At 41.4% G+C, this 15709-nt stretch overlaps 1 protein-coding gene across 2 annotated transcripts in view; it reads right to left on the bottom strand.

Annotated features, from left to right (window-relative positions):
- Auh (AU RNA binding methylglutaconyl-CoA hydratase) overlaps positions 1-15709 on the bottom strand; it is a 129166-nt gene that overhangs the window by 54884 nt on the left and 58573 nt on the right. For both annotated transcript variants that reach the window (XM_004668347.2, XM_045131167.1), the window contains exons 5-6: positions 5083-5175; positions 3142-3198 (exon numbers count right to left, since the gene is read on the bottom strand). In XM_004668347.2, the coding sequence (XP_004668404.1) occupies positions 3142-3198; positions 5083-5175 (150 nt within the window). The remainder of the gene's footprint in view (positions 1-3141; positions 3199-5082; positions 5176-15709) is intronic.

The following is a 15709-nucleotide window of genomic DNA, read 5'->3' as shown; positions in this document are numbered from 1 at the left end:
ACCACGCCCGGCCCTTTATGTTTCTTGAGTTTGCGAGGGGCTTCAGTGTGAGTACAGAGTCTCCGCACCTGGCTTTTCCTGCAGCTCAGGCTGAGCCTTATGGCTGAAGCCACACAGACATAGTCCGCCACTGCTCTAGTTGCTTCTGCCTGCTTCTATAGGCTCTGACACTCTGGAGCTCTCCTACTTCTCTGCCGCAGTTGATAATTTCTTATACACCTCGCTTTTTAGTAAGAGTGTATTTTGCTTTTTTTTTTTTTTTTCCTTTTTCTCTCCTGTGCTGTTTTGGCATAGTTCCTATGCCGGAAGTCCACTGTCCTGCTATTTATGAAAATCAAATTCAGCCCTGTAGGATAAAAATACTCTGCTGAGGCTATTCAAGAGGTAAGTTCAAGTTCTGGTGTAAAAGTTCTAAGAGGATTTCAGCAGAAGTTACAAACAAAACGTTCCAAGATGGTGACTGTTCAGAACAGCACGCACACTCCCTCAGTTATTACTTTAGAGACACACCTTCAAACAGAGCTTCTGGAAGGTACACCAAGTAAACACAGCCTACAGTGACATTCAAGGATGTCCCTACACCTTACCCTGGTGTGCAGAAGATGAGACAACCCTGGGATCAGTATTGTTTCTGGTTCTATGAAATCTGAATACTCTTGAACTACATATAGTTTCAGGTCCCTGTCAGGATTCTAAGATGATGTAGATCCACAGCCATCATGACTTTAGCCTAAAATCATCATCAAAGGTAGAAAAATATAATCCAAAGCATTACATAAGATCCCAACATAGCACACTGCTTCATCTATTTAGTGTTCATAGCAAATGTTTTCAAGCATTCCCTGTCGGTAATGCTAACCAAAATCCAGAATGTGCTAAGCAAAGACTGCCTGAGCTCCTCTCCCAAGTCAGCGTTTGAACACATATTTGAAACATACCACTATCCCAGCACATGGGAGGCTAAGACAGACAATCAAGAATCTGGAAACATGCTGGGCATGGTGGTGTACACCTTAATCCCAGCACTCAGGAGGCAAAGGTAGGAGGATCATCATGAGTTTCAGGCTGCCTTAAGACTACATAGTGAATTTCAGGTAAGCCTGGACTAGAATGAGACCATACCTAAAAAAAAATAAAGAGTTTGTGGCCAGCATGGCACAGTAGGTTTCAGGACAGGGATGAGAGAGGGAGACATTACACAGTGTAAATATATCAAACACTGTGTTGCAGGCCATATGCATAGTTTGCATTTGTCAAAAAAGTAACAACCGTGTGCAAGAGAGATGGCTTAGTGATTAAAGCACTTACCTGAGAAGCCTAAGGGCCCAGGTTCAATTCCCCAGTACCCACATAAGCCAGATGTACAGGGATAGCACAGGTATCTGAAATTCACTTGCAGGGCTGGAGGCCCTGGCAGACCCATTTTTTTCTCTATCTGCCTTTTTTTCTATCTGCCTTTCTTGCTCTCTTTCTCAAATAAAATAAGATTATAAAATAAAAAATTTTAAAAATACTTTAAAAAATGACAACCTAGTGAAAGAAAGAAATAATGAAACATGAACATGCTATACTGTGTTAAAGAACAAAGAAGGCATCAGCACCAACAATGAGATCCCAAACATGAAGCCCCGAGGGATGCCTAGAGAAGGACCTAAGCATTGTTGTAAGTGTCTGCAATAAGCCCAAGACAAACTCATTCATGAGGAAATACTATGCAAATGTAAATTAAGAGACAGTTATAGGGGTTGGAGATATGGCTCATCTGTTATGGGCATTTGCTTGCAAAGCCTGACATCCTAGGTGATTCCCCAGGACCCATGTAAAGCTAGATGCACTAAGTGGCACATGCATGTGGAGTTCATTTGCAGTGGTAGGAGGTCCTAGCATGAACATACTTACTCTCTTTCTCGTCTGCCCTTCTCTCTCTTTCCTTCTCAACTAAATGAACTTTAAAAATATTTAAAAAGAGACAGTTATATACTAGCACTCTTCATAAATACCAAAGTTATTAAGACACACTCTGAGAAGCCCTCCTAAACCACAGCAGACTAAGAAGACAGACAACTCAATACAGTGCAGAGTTCTAGAGCAGAGCCTAGGCCAGAAAGAGCATTTGTGAGACACTTGGTAACATGTGAACAAGGAAGAAACATAGCTTAGCAGGTAATAATGCACCAGCAAGAAGTGATCTTGGCGACTGTGATGTAAGCTGTTCACACAGGAAGCAATCTTGGTAAAAGTGCTGCAGGTACCTAAGTTGTTCATATTTGGAGAACCTGGGTATAAGGATGCTGGAAACACTTTACTTCTATTTGAGGGGAGAAAAGGCAGATAGAGAAACGGAGAAAATGGGGGTACCATTTTCAGCCACTGCAAACAAACTCTAGACACATGGGCCACCACGTGCATCTGGCTTATGTGGGTCCTGGGGAGTTGAAACCTGGGTCCTTTAGCTTTGCAGGCAAGTGCCTTAACAGCTAAGTCATCTCTCCAGCCCTGGAAACACTTTATACTAATTTTAAAGCTATTCTGTAAGCTTGAAATTATTATTGCCAAATAAAAAGTTAAAAAATAAGCCCTAGCCCCTTATTTTTTAACTTTTTATTTGGCAATAATAATTTCAAGCTTACAGAATAGCTTTAAAATTAGTATAAAGTGTTTCCAGGGCTGGAGAGATGACTTAGCTGTTAAGGCACTTGCCTGCAAAGCCTAACGATCCAGGTTAAATTCCCAAGTACCCATGTAAAGCCAGATGAACAGTGGGCATACGTCTGGAGTTTGCAGTGGCTAAAGGCCCTGGCATGCCTGTATTCATACTGTCCATTGAGAGTGCATACACACAAGTTTCCATACAGCTGTGTAATCCTTTAGAAAAACAGACCCAAATAGTGAGGCCAACCTAGACTCTACCAAAATTTAGAATTTAAAGAATATAAAGACACAGATTGTATGAAAAGAAAGCAACAGTTAAGTTAGCAAAGCCACCATCTTCACAATTCACATAACCTAAAAAGAGTGACTTTTGAACCCTGAGGTACAAGCAATACAGTGTCAATCCTACATACTGACTTTCCAATTGTACAGTCTATCGGGGGGCAGGGGGCAAAGGTACTGAGAGAGATGGTCATAAGCAACTCATACCTCCACCAGGAATAATTGCCAACTTTGTTTCAACCAGGCCCATTTTTGCAGAGGAGGCTAGAAAGAAATAAAGAAAATTAAGTGAAATCACATCATCACATTCAAACACAACAACTTTAAAATTAGCAAAATAAAATACACTGAAATTGTGTCACAATTTTAAAAACTCAATACAAAAGATTTTTAGTAATAAAAACACTTAAACACTCTATTGGCATTCCTAAGGAGATCACACAACATTTTCTGTTAAAAACTGTTTGGCATTGGATTCATTTCAATGGTGAAAGGCCTGAGCTGTAATCCATCATGAGATCTGATATTACCAACAAATGCTTGCAGGCTTAGATCCCATTACTCTTCATAAACAGGAGAAACTGTGTCATAGAAGCATGAGTTCTTTCTGTGCCTTCACAGTCCCCAGAACAAGCAGCTCCCTGCAACGTATAACGTATGGCAACTTCTAAGTGTCCAGTTATTTTCTGACAAATGGTTCTATTGAGAGAGCTTCTTTTCTTCAATTCTGTCAGTATCCTAATGATTTTCTATTTGCATGTCCAACTATACTTAGATGGCTTCTCACATGACCTGAACTGGCTTTCTTTCTAAATAGACTACATGAGCCTCAGCTTTTTCATTAAACTTCAAGTGATCCCCAGCCCCAGAAGAAGCAACTAATGACCTCATCACAAGACATTCGGGTCTAAGTAAAGTAGAAAGAAGGAAAGGCACCTGGATAGCAACGAAAAGTCCCAAGACAGCCATGGACACTAACTATGCAGCCACACTGAATGTGACCATGGGAAGTAAGAGAACAGTGACAACCCTCTGCCATGTGCTGTGCCCAGCTCTCAGGGCCAGAGCCCATGAACATTGCTGAGACTCTGGAAGACAGTGCCCCAGAACAATCCACACGGTAAAGCAGTATACTCATTTGCTCAAGGGGTAACAGGAGAATGGGCCAGACTGTTTAGGGTCAAATCCCATTTCAGTCACTTCCCCTCTCTGCTCCAGCTTCCTCCTATACCCAAAAGTTCATTGCCCAGGCTGCTGAGCAGATGGTGTGAATACAGGTCCAGTGCACACAGGGCTCCGGTCAGCACCCGGCAAATGGTAATCACTGTTTTCACAGCTACCTCATATATACTCAGAAAACCATTCAGGAAGATTAAACTTCAAAGGGATTAGGTTGTTGTTATTGGAACCAACACTAACTGAATACTGGCCTAAGCATGTCCTCTCACTGGCTCAACAGGCTAGCTGTACATAGCCATAGCTACTTCCTTTATCTTGGACAGAAGTTTAAACAGGGCAGTCCTATGGTACAAATTCAAATGTCTGACTCAAACCCAGGTGTCTCTTCCTACTGTTGAGAAAGAACAGGAGACAAGCAAAGATGGTGCTAAGTGGAAGTGTGAAACATTAAGCGCAACAGGTGAGTGTTTACTCATCTGCAATGTTCTGCTCAACAGCAAGAGAAGAACAAAATATGAGGAATTATCTGAACAGTAAATACCATGAACCCCACCCCCACATTTTTTGGCACTAGGGATTAAAGCCGGGGCCTCACAGATGTAGATAAGTACTATAACACTTAGCTATACTACCATCCTCCATGTGTTTATTACACAACGAGTTTATTAGGAGGCTCTCATATATGTACAAGATATACTTTGGCCACACTCTCCCACTTCTCTTGTTTACAGTCCCTTCCCACTGGTCCCCTTCCTCTTCTTATAAAGTCTCCCTGTCACTACCATGTGTGTGTGTGTGTGTGTGTGTGTGTAAGTCTATGACAGTAAGACAGAACATATTTGCCTGCTTATTTCACTTAACATGACAATCTCCAAATGTATCCATTTTCATGAAAATGACATAATTTTGTAATTCTTTAAGCCAGCTCCCACTTCTTGAAATTATGTTCTTAATAGAATTACTTCTCACCTGCTACCCGTATATCACACGCTAAAGCCAGCTCCAGACCGCCACCCAGAGCAAGTCCATCTATTGCTGCGATTGTTGGTACTGGAAGATTAGCTGAAATAGAAAAAAGTCATCTTAACTCAGTACAGCAACAAGAAAGTCATGTCCTTAACTCAGTACCTCACCATGAAGGTGATGACCTTCAGTTAAGTCAGTACCTAACCATGGAATTTATTTAAAATTTTTTTCTACAAACATTTTAGTCAGGTATCATGTAGAGATTTTATAACCATTTAACAAAATATAACAGCACTGCCACAGTTCTTTGAAACCTGTATGTAATGACTGCAGATGTTCAGGCCATGAATGTGTAATGACTCTCATCAAGGCTTTTTACTAAATTCTGAAACTTCATCCCCTGAAAACCTAATGTGTTTAACAAGGTGTCTGGCTCATAGAAACTCAAGTCAAGATAATCTGTGCATCACTGCAGAACTTGTACCCTTTATGGACTACTTGGTGCTTAGGATGACAATCTCATTCAGAGAAGTGGCACCCACTCAAACAGGAACACACAGCTCCACGGGCTGCCCAGACACTAGACAGGCTCCACCCCCAAATGGGGACTCCCTCCTGGGAGAGGTTCTGAGTTCCTGCCCAGAGGTAGGCCTGGGAAGGGGCAGCACCCACAGAAACTAAAATTAGAGCTCCTTAAGTCTACAAAGAGTATTATTTAACTAGACATTTGTAAATGTAGACATGTAACCAATGTAGAAAAAACTGACTGGCTCACTAGTGACTCTGTGAAAGAAAACTTTCTGCTGTGTGACTGAGTATTTCTAACTAGGCTGGCTAACATTAATATATAAACTGAATATTGATCTGTAAAGGCCCACCACCCCAAGTCTCTCTTCTTTGGGAGTCTGACAGGTAATTTCCTAAAACAGAGGCTCATGCTTAGACTTCTGCTAAATCCAGCACATCTGTCAAAGAACACTGAGTCCCACTCATTCATTCACACAGGAAATTTTCACCAGACTTGTCTGCAATCGAGGTCAGAAAAGGATGAAAGAAGAGCAGAAGTGTGCAGGGCTTTCTTTCTACAGGTTACTGCAGGAGAAGGCAGGGGCTTGTTAAGACACTGTGTATGGGTGTAAAAAAAAAATCAGGCATATCGGTGTCTCAAATGTATCACTAAATGTGCAAATGTGCTACTAAATCACACCTAGTGAGTCTCACCTCAAAAGAGACAGTGGTACAAGGGGGGCTAATGTGAGTCTCCCTAGGTCATCTTCTAGCATTCCTGAAAGTGAAAGGGAACAACCTTGGTACCCGCTGGCAGTCCTTTTCCTCCCTAAGAATCTTCCAACAACCTACCACCTCTCTAATAACAAGACTATCCCATTAAGACCTTTCCCCACCCCACTAAGATCCTGCAGCTTACCTCCTTTACAATCTAAAATTAACTCCATCACACTATAGCCATTCATCCCCCACCCTCCAAGACTGCACGTGCTCCTGTTACAGCACCATTGTAATGACAGTGGGCATCTACAGTGCTCATTAAGATGAGAGACATTCAACCCCAGACACTGCCTCCTAGAACTTCCCTCTTCATTCACCTACTGGGTCCTTTGCTACTTCTCATGCTTTGCCTCTTCTCCATACAATCCCCATAAGGTTTCATTCCCATGTGCCCTTATCACCTATAGTATCAGTGGTGCTCACATCTCTACCTTACACCCAAACTTCTCTTTGAATTGCCCGCACAGTCCTTCCTACTGGACATATCCTCGTTAATGTCTTGAGTACAAACCATCACCTCAACCCTTCTTGTAGATTCTATTTCTATTAATACTTCCCATTAAGTCACTCAAGAGGATGCCCAGAAGTTACCACAGATGTCTTTTCCAACACTGATGTGCAGCTATCTCCCAAGTCCAAACAACTCACAAATCTCTCAGTCTCTTCTCTTTTCTGAAGCTGGAGTTCAGGGCCCCATCATTTCTCATGAGCAGGAAATCCCACGTTGATCTCATTTACCTACAGCTTGTCACCCTCCAATGCAACTTCCATATCTTTGTAAGGTAATCTTTCTAAACATAAATACAGTCATATATTCAAGATAATAGAGCAAACTTTTGGCAAGGTACAATATACCAGGTGCTCTGGGTTCCTGCTCCAAACTACTTAAGCATCCACAGAAGTCCCTCTTTCGAGACTCAGTGCCTGTCTAAGCTCACCTGCATTTCCCGCTAGTCCTACTTGTCTATCAAGGTGATGGTACATATGTGTTTCCTCAGCACCCTCTATTTCTCCTCTTCCCCCTCCCTCCCTGCTCTTCTTCTTTCTATGGATGCTGCTGCACTGTCTTATTTGAAACCAAGACTGAGACCCAGGCTGCTCGGAACACCCATCTGGAGCAAGCTTCAGGGCTTCATACTGCCCCTCCCTCCAGTATGGTATAATGTTAGTCTTTCCTATGATTAGCCCATCTTGGAACCACAGAGGGGTTGCCAGACATCAGACAAATTGTTAGCACATGAAAAACAATCCTATTACTACAAAGTTCCCAAGGTCTTTTGAAGCCATGTGTTCAGAAACATAAAGATCAAGGCACTGAGGCTGTCTACTTGGAATAAGACACTCACTATGTGGGTGCAAAACCTCTGCTTGCAGCTAGTATCTGAAGGAGGTGGTGTTCTGTGATAGCCGATGCTATCTTCACACTGACAGTGTCCACTGCAGAACTTGTGGAATGAGGGAAAAACTCCACACATCATTTGGTCACAGAAGAGTTCTGTGTTGTCTTACATATGAGAACAACAGTAACAATCTATTTTTTGTTCTATTTATTTATTGATTGATTGAAGAGGGGGAGAGAAAGGAACACAGATGGAGAGATCCTCCCAGTGACTGCAAACAAACTCCAGATGCATGCATCATCTTGTGCATCTGGCTTATGTGGGTCCTGGGGAATCAAACAAGAGTCCTTAGGCTTTGCGGGCAAGTGCCTTAATCGCTAAGCCATCTCTCCAGCCTCACAACAATTTTTAAAAACACTTTTTTCCTGTATCTGATGTTGATACTTTAAGGACGAGAAATAACAAAAATGACTGTGAATAACCTCTAAATCAAATCCAGGCCTGCAGCAACTATACTGCTTAGGATAGAACTGAGCTCCAGTTACAGATAATTGCCATTCATTTATAGTCAACAGGCACTGTTTCATTCATAGTCTTTTACGTTTTTTCCCTTACAAAGTGAAAACAAACCGATATGTACTAGGAAAGAAAGTTTTCTCTGTTGAAAATGTAGATGGGTCAAAGAAATAGTGACTGTAAGATGCAGAAGTACACAGATGCCAGGCTGGGGCACAGCGAGAAAAGAGCAAGAGCAGGCCTCCATCACAGAATCAGGTCACAGGGATCCACTCTGCATTTTTATTGACTAGTATCCGCATATAAACAATATACTTGAATGTCACACTTAGCCAAGAGAAAGTTAAGAACATGTTATCTTTTTAGAAGTATAAAATATTCAAGTGAAAAATACATCATGCATAGAAAAAAAACCACTTAAGCCAGGTGATAGGTTACTTATTTATGATCCCAGAACTCAGGAGGCTGAGACAGGAGGATCTGGAATTCAAAGGCAAAACCTGGCTACACAGCCAGACCCTGTCACAGACAGACGAAACATCAGCACTGATGGGACTGGTTAGAAGGTACATCTCTTCAATGGGAGACACAGTGTAATAACTAAACTGATGATGGTAACAAGAAACAATGGCTAGGGCGTACACTAAGGAGCCGGATTCAAGTATGACCAGGAATCTGGTGCAGAGGCTGGAAACAGGAGTGAATAAGACAGGATGAAGGAAGGCAGGCTCAAACCAATTAGCCTCAGCTCAGGTGTCCTTGATTCTGAAGCCAAACACATACCACTTTCCCCAGTTATGTGGAATAATACTTATTCTTAAATTTGACAGTAAAACTTTGAAAAAATAAATATTTCAAGGGGATAAAAATTACAACTTGTACAAATTATATAACAAGGGCTAGAAGGATGGCTTAGCAGTTAAAGTGCCTGCCTGCAAAGCCTAAGGACCCAGGTTCGTTTGCTCAGTACCCACATAACCTAGATGTACAAGGTGGCACACACATCTGGAGATCACTTGCAGTGGAGGTCCTGGCATGTTTATTTTATCTATCTGCCTCTTTATCACTCTCAAAATAAATAAATATTTTTTAAATTTTATTTAAATTTTATAATAAATTTTACAAAATTTGTAATAAAACTTAAAAATTATGTAACAAAATAACAGCAAATTTGGAGTGCACAAAGTACAAGAAAACAGGGCAAAATGATTCCTACATCAATCAGTCCATCAGTTGGTAGATTAACTACTTGTTACTCTCAAATATTAGCATAAATTGGCACTGCAAGAAACAGGTCTACTAAAGAATTTAAGTAGAGCACCCTAATTATTATTCAATAGGCAATTAAGTATTAACCATTCTACAACATAATCCTGGTTTGCTCCCACAGGGTGTGTGTCTTACTGAGTTGTTTCTCAGGAAAATGTGCTAAACCTCATCCTGGCTTTACAGTTTCCTACAGGCTCATTCTCCCACGAAGCACTTCTACCAGGAGCGCAAAGCAATTACAAGGGACTCAGTAAGTACCCTTGGACCTGAAGGACACAGAGAAAGCATGCAACACTCAAACAGGAACTGAGCTGCGAAAGGCAAGGCTATTCCCAGAGGCATGAGAAGAAATCATGACTCAGTGTGTTACACAACCAACAGGATCAGATACTATTTTGAGTTTCATTCCAGGAAATGCGCCAGGTATGACAAAGAAGATAATGAGCCTTTGAAATGCTCCTAAAAATATAATTAAAGCAAATAATTAAAGAGCCTTGCTATTTAAAGACAGGAAAGTGGTGGCATGCCAACCATGGCACACTTAGGGAATCCTTATCACACCCCCAGCCCAGGCAAAGGGAGTCAACATGGGGCTGGAGGGGACGGAAGTCTTCTCTCTGCTTTGCAGCAGATAAAACATGTAATACAGGTTATTTGTAAGTGTCCAGATAGAAACAATTCCATTATTTAAAAAAAGAGCGTTGTTGGTCATATGATTTTTACATGGGTTCTAGAGATTCAATCCAGGCCCCTCAGGCCCTCATGCTTACAAAGGACTCAACCAGTCAACCATGTTTACACTTAACCACTGAGCCATATCTTGATTCACAGGAAGAAGGGGGGGAAAAAAAAACAAAACAGCTCTCTAAAAAGGGAAATGGTGAGAGCAATGACCTCTCTCAGACCAGATGGGCTTAGGCACTCTGATCATACACACAGAAGAATTAAGGAATGTAGACAAGGAGGTGAGACAAGTAAAAGTGGACATTATTAAGAAAAATCTAGAAAGAGTCTCCCAAGAGTGGGCCGATTTCCCATAAGACAAAGGTCAGGGGTTGCCAGATCAGAAGCTTGGAGCTGGGAACTAAAACCCAAAGCACCAGTGCAAACAGCCTTAGAACTCCAGCTAGCATTCAAAGAGAAAGTAGAAAAAATTAAAAAATCTGTGGTGAGTGGGCCTCTTGGAATACCTAATTACAATGAGATTATTTCTGGGCTGGAGAGATGGCTTAGCTGTTAAGGCACTTGCCCACAAAGCTGAAGGACTCATGTTCATCTTTCCAGGTCCCATGTAAGCCAGACACACAAAGTGACATGAGCATACAAGGCCACACATGCGCACAAGGTGGTGCTTACATCTGGAGTTTGGCTGCAGTGACCTGAAACCCTGGCATGCCAATTCTCTCTCTCTGTCTCTGTCTCTCTCTCTCTCATAAAAAAACAAAAGGCCAGTCTATAGGGCTTTCCTAAAAAAAAAAAAAAAAAAAGACTCCTCCCACCTCTTTAGCATGTCTGTAGGTGAGAGGTGGTCACCTGACCAGGTGAGTGATTGACAGGCTCCCAGGTCTAGAGAACTTTGTTCCTGTCATAGGAAGTGTCTCTTCCTTTTCTACTGTTACCAAGTGAAATGGGAGGTGGTGACTTGAATTGGGGTGCCTTGCTCCTAATTGCTATCACTGAGACTGTAAGAAGTACAGGCACACTCACTGGGTCCAACTGGGGGAACATGGGTCCACTGGGCCACTTCCGGCAGCATCCCCAGCATAGTATACAAAGGTAGGGCAGGTCAACCATGAGTACCTCCTTTTACAAATTCCCAAGCAAACAGCCTGCATGGGAGAAAGGCTAAGAGATTGGCAGCTTCCATCCCTACATACCTACTTGACAACTTTATCTGGAGGGTTATATCTAGTGACATAACTGAGCTGTGACTTGCAGTGGTGACTAGGGTTCCAATGACATTAAGTTCTTAGCACTGCTGACTCTGGAGGTGCAGTCACATCATTTTGATAAAAGCTAACACTTTAACTAATTTACTTTCGCCCAGCAGGAACACATATACACTGTGGGCTTCAGGAACTCTGGGTTCTGCACCGTCCTGTTCTAAGTGTGAACACTGATCACACCACAATCCTCGTATGGAAGCTCCATAGGGATGTAGGATCCAGTACTGCTTCAGCTCAGATCTGCAGTGACAGTCAGACACCCCACAGGAGCAGGGCTAAGCCTCCCACAGAGAAGAGGCAGCAGGAAGGCCCTTAACACCTAGTTAGCTTGACCAAATGTGAAGATGTGAAGACTCACACTGAACAACTGCAACAGCATTACACAGAACAGCCCAAACCAAACACTCCCCAGTACCCAGGATATAATACAGCTACACCACGGAACATTACTGAGCAAAGAAAAGGAAGCAAGCACTGGTATATGCGGCAAAATCAATGCCTATGAAAAGTAAGGCTGGGGAAAAAGGACATAAAAAATTAACATATGAAGCTCCATTTTTATAAAAATCTAAAATACAAAAATTAATTTATGGGGCTCAGCAGTTAAAGGCACTTGCTTAGGAAGCCTGCTGGCTCAGGTTTGATTCCCCAGCACCCACGTAAAGCCAGATGGGTATTCATTTGCAACACCAAGAGACCCTAACAGTTATACATACATGTATGCATGCACATAGATACACACATAAAAAAATGTTTTAATTACAGTGATGGAAAGTAAATTCTATAATTGTCTAAGAACAAGTGAAGAAGGGTAGACGGGTCAAGAGAAAGAGACTTCCAAGGCCCATTGGCTGCATCTAGGAGAATGGACATGAGGTATAAATATTAAGTACTCATTACCCTGGCTGGCAATGCACTCTCAAGTTAACATGGGAAATTTGTAGTAAGTCAATCAAGGGCTGGAAACATGGCTTACGGGTTAAGGGGCTTGCCTGCGAAACCTAAGGACTCCTGTTCAATTCTCCAGATCCCACATAAGCCAGATGCACAAGGTGACACAAGCATGCAAGGTCACACAGGCACACAAGGGGGTGCGTGCATCTGAAGTTTGAATGTAGTGCTGGAGGCCCTGGAGCACCAATTCTTTCTTTCTTTCCCTCTCTCTCTCTATCTCCCCCCCCCCCTCTCTCTCTCTCTCTCTCTCTCTCGCATAAAGCAAAATGCCAGTCTGTTGGGCTTACCTCAAAAATGTGTGTGTGTGTGTGTGTTTGTGTGTGTATCTCATAAGTTAATCAAGTTTCAATAAAACTTTTTTAAATTATATAACCTGAGTGGCATGAAAATAAGACCAAGAAGAATATACTAATTTCATCTTTTTAAAAAATTATTTTTTAATGATAACTTCCATAATTATACACAACAAACCATGGTTGTCATCTTTTATTAACAAGGACTGATGAAACAATATGATTTAGTAAATTTAAACTCAGAAAAATACTAACAGAAAATGACAGAAGTAATGAACTTAAAAATGAAAGTAAGCTAGGCATGGTGACAGACCTACAATCACATCACTTGGAAGACCGAGGCAGGAGTCTCTGAAGCTCAAGGCCAGCCTGAGATAACAGTGAGTTCCAGGGTAGCCTGGGCTACATTACATGAGACTGTCTAAATTTTTTTTTTTTTTTTTTGCTTACGTATGTGTATAGCGTGGTGTGGTGTGGTGTGGCTCTCCATATGTGTACCTAAGAGGGATGGGAGACTTGCCTACAGTGGCCAGAGTGTAACAGTGGCCCAATTGGAATGTGGAGTATCCTGGTGCCATCACTCTTCCACCCAATCTGGTTTTCAGCCAGAGTCTCTTTACTGATTCTGCAGCTTGCATGGCTCCAACATCGTTCAGGTCTTTACTTCCCTGTGAGACTGGGTTACAGGTGCCCAGCTGTTTACATGAGATCAGAAAATTCAAACTCTGGAGGTCTCAGGCTCCCTCAACCCTCATGCTCGTGCAAGAAAGAAGCACACTTGGCTGCTAGGCCATCTCTCAGCCCTTAACAAAAGGAGGCAAAAGGAAGAAGAGAAGAAGAACAGAGAAAGAACTCTAAAATGTTATATCAAGTATATTATATATTTTATGGGGGGAGTAGTTCTCTTGTTTGTTTCAGACAGGGTCTCACTCTGTAGCCCTGGATATCTTAGAACTCACTATGGAGACCGGACTGCCCTCAAACTTGCAGAAATCCTCCTGCCTCTGCCTCCCAAGTGCTGCAATTACAGTGTGAATCACTACACTGGGCAAGTACATTACATGAAGTATAATGAAGATAATACAAAACTACAGCCATTTACACTCCTAAAATAAAACTCAGAGAGAGAGCAAACCAAGCCATGCCCATTCTACACTAGAATGAAGCTCACGCACAGCAAACCAGAAAAATCACCTATGATAGTTAAGTTATTCCAAAATGTGAAAATCACCAAGCCTGTGCTATGCTACGCTACACTATGCTACACTATACTGTCACTGCCCATGACACACCTGTACCCATAATCACAAAGCAGTCAGGGGTGCAAGGGAGAGCAGATGCACTGGTGCTAAATACACAGGAGACATTTCCCAACTCAACCAGGCCAACAGAGATCCTGAACAGGTAATCAAATGTTTCATGTAAGGTCAAGAAAAGGTCCCAAAATGTGCATACTAAATTAGCATATTGGCAATAATGAGTTAACGAAGAACACGAAAGCTGCTGGGAAGAACGTTCAATGCTTACAAGAAACAGTCAAATTTTGTTTATGGACTTTTGGAAAGATAGCAGAAAAATAAAAAAGTGTTTTTTTTTTTCTGGTCTGGTCAAAACCTAGGGTAATATTTTGGGATGACAGAGGTTAGTAGTCAAACCCAAGACTCCTGCTTTAAAAGCAGATTTTGTTCACAAAATGCTGAAAGTTACAACATGATGAATAACCCAGAGAAAACAGCACAGTAACTCTTAGAAGGAGGAAAGAGTGAGTCATTATAGACGGTGACATTTAAGTACATACCAAACTGTGATTCAACAGGACAGAGATATTACCAACTCATCCGAGGAAATAATTAACTCCTACACACTTGTTTTTATTTTCCATTATTCTTGGCAACAGGATAAAGAAAACTAATATTAAATCCTTAACCCACTAGTCCATCGCTCACATCCTGCAATTCAGCCATAATTCAATACTGTCGAGTTTTGGTTATTACATCAAATCAGGAAAATAAAAACATATGATCAACTAAATTAATTAGTGATAGTTTTTAATTCCCTGATAGTCATACAAAAGACATAATGAACAAAAACACTTCAGATCTACTTTGCAGACTGTCAATTCTGTGAACTTTTATTTTGTTTTGTCATAGTTTTGGTTTTTCGAGGGAGGGTCTCCCTCCAGCCTAGGCTGAACTGGAATCTACTATGTAGTCTCTGAACTTATGGCAATCCTCCTACCTCTCAGATCTAGGATTAAAGGCATGTGCTACCACTCCTAACTTCTATAAACTTCTTAACACAAAGTTTAAAAAACAAAAATCAAGTAATCACTTGGAGAAGAGCAAGAAAATTTAACAAGCATAAAATCCAGTCCTCTCAGAATAAAAACTATGTTTTATATAAGATCAAGTGAAACAAAAGTAAAATGCCTACAAGAATTATGATTTGTAAAACATCTAAAGGCTCGATCAACTTTGGACTTGTAGGTGACTGGATTTTACATGACCCTTAAAATGTAAAGGTTAAAAACCACATACATGCCCAAGATTTATGCAGCTCTTCAGAATTAATGAATCTCTAAATGCTAATATAGTAGGAGGAAGAGCAAAGATTTATGCTTTGTATTTCCTAGTTTAACATTTCATCTAATTAGATGAAAGTGATGACTAACTACGGAGGTGACAAAGCCAACGCTACAGTAATGTTATTCGTGCTTGTTCACACTGAGACTGGAGTAAAGACGCTACTGCCTTTCACACTGAGAGCGGAGGAGCACTCTATTCCCATGACCAGAGAATGAAGTAATGTTCTCCCACCTCATTTACCCTGAGACGACAGTCACGTTCTCTTGCCTGTTCACATTCAGACTAAGCTACGTGCCTAACTGTAAAAAACCATAATGTTATACTTCAAAGAACAAAGATAGGACTTCTTAGAGAAAACGTTCCAAATAATCTTGGTGATAGTTTATCTATAAAAAGTCATGGAAAGTATTGGTCCATGGCCAGTATTTTATTTTTTATTC

The sequence above is a fragment of the Jaculus jaculus genome, chromosome 12 (assembly GCF_020740685.1).
Source record: "Jaculus jaculus isolate mJacJac1 chromosome 12, mJacJac1.mat.Y.cur, whole genome shotgun sequence".
Lineage (NCBI taxonomy): Eukaryota > Metazoa > Chordata > Mammalia > Rodentia > Dipodidae > Jaculus > Jaculus jaculus.
The sequence above is the reverse complement of the archived record's forward strand: the minus strand, read 5'-3'. Positions and strand labels throughout refer to the sequence as shown.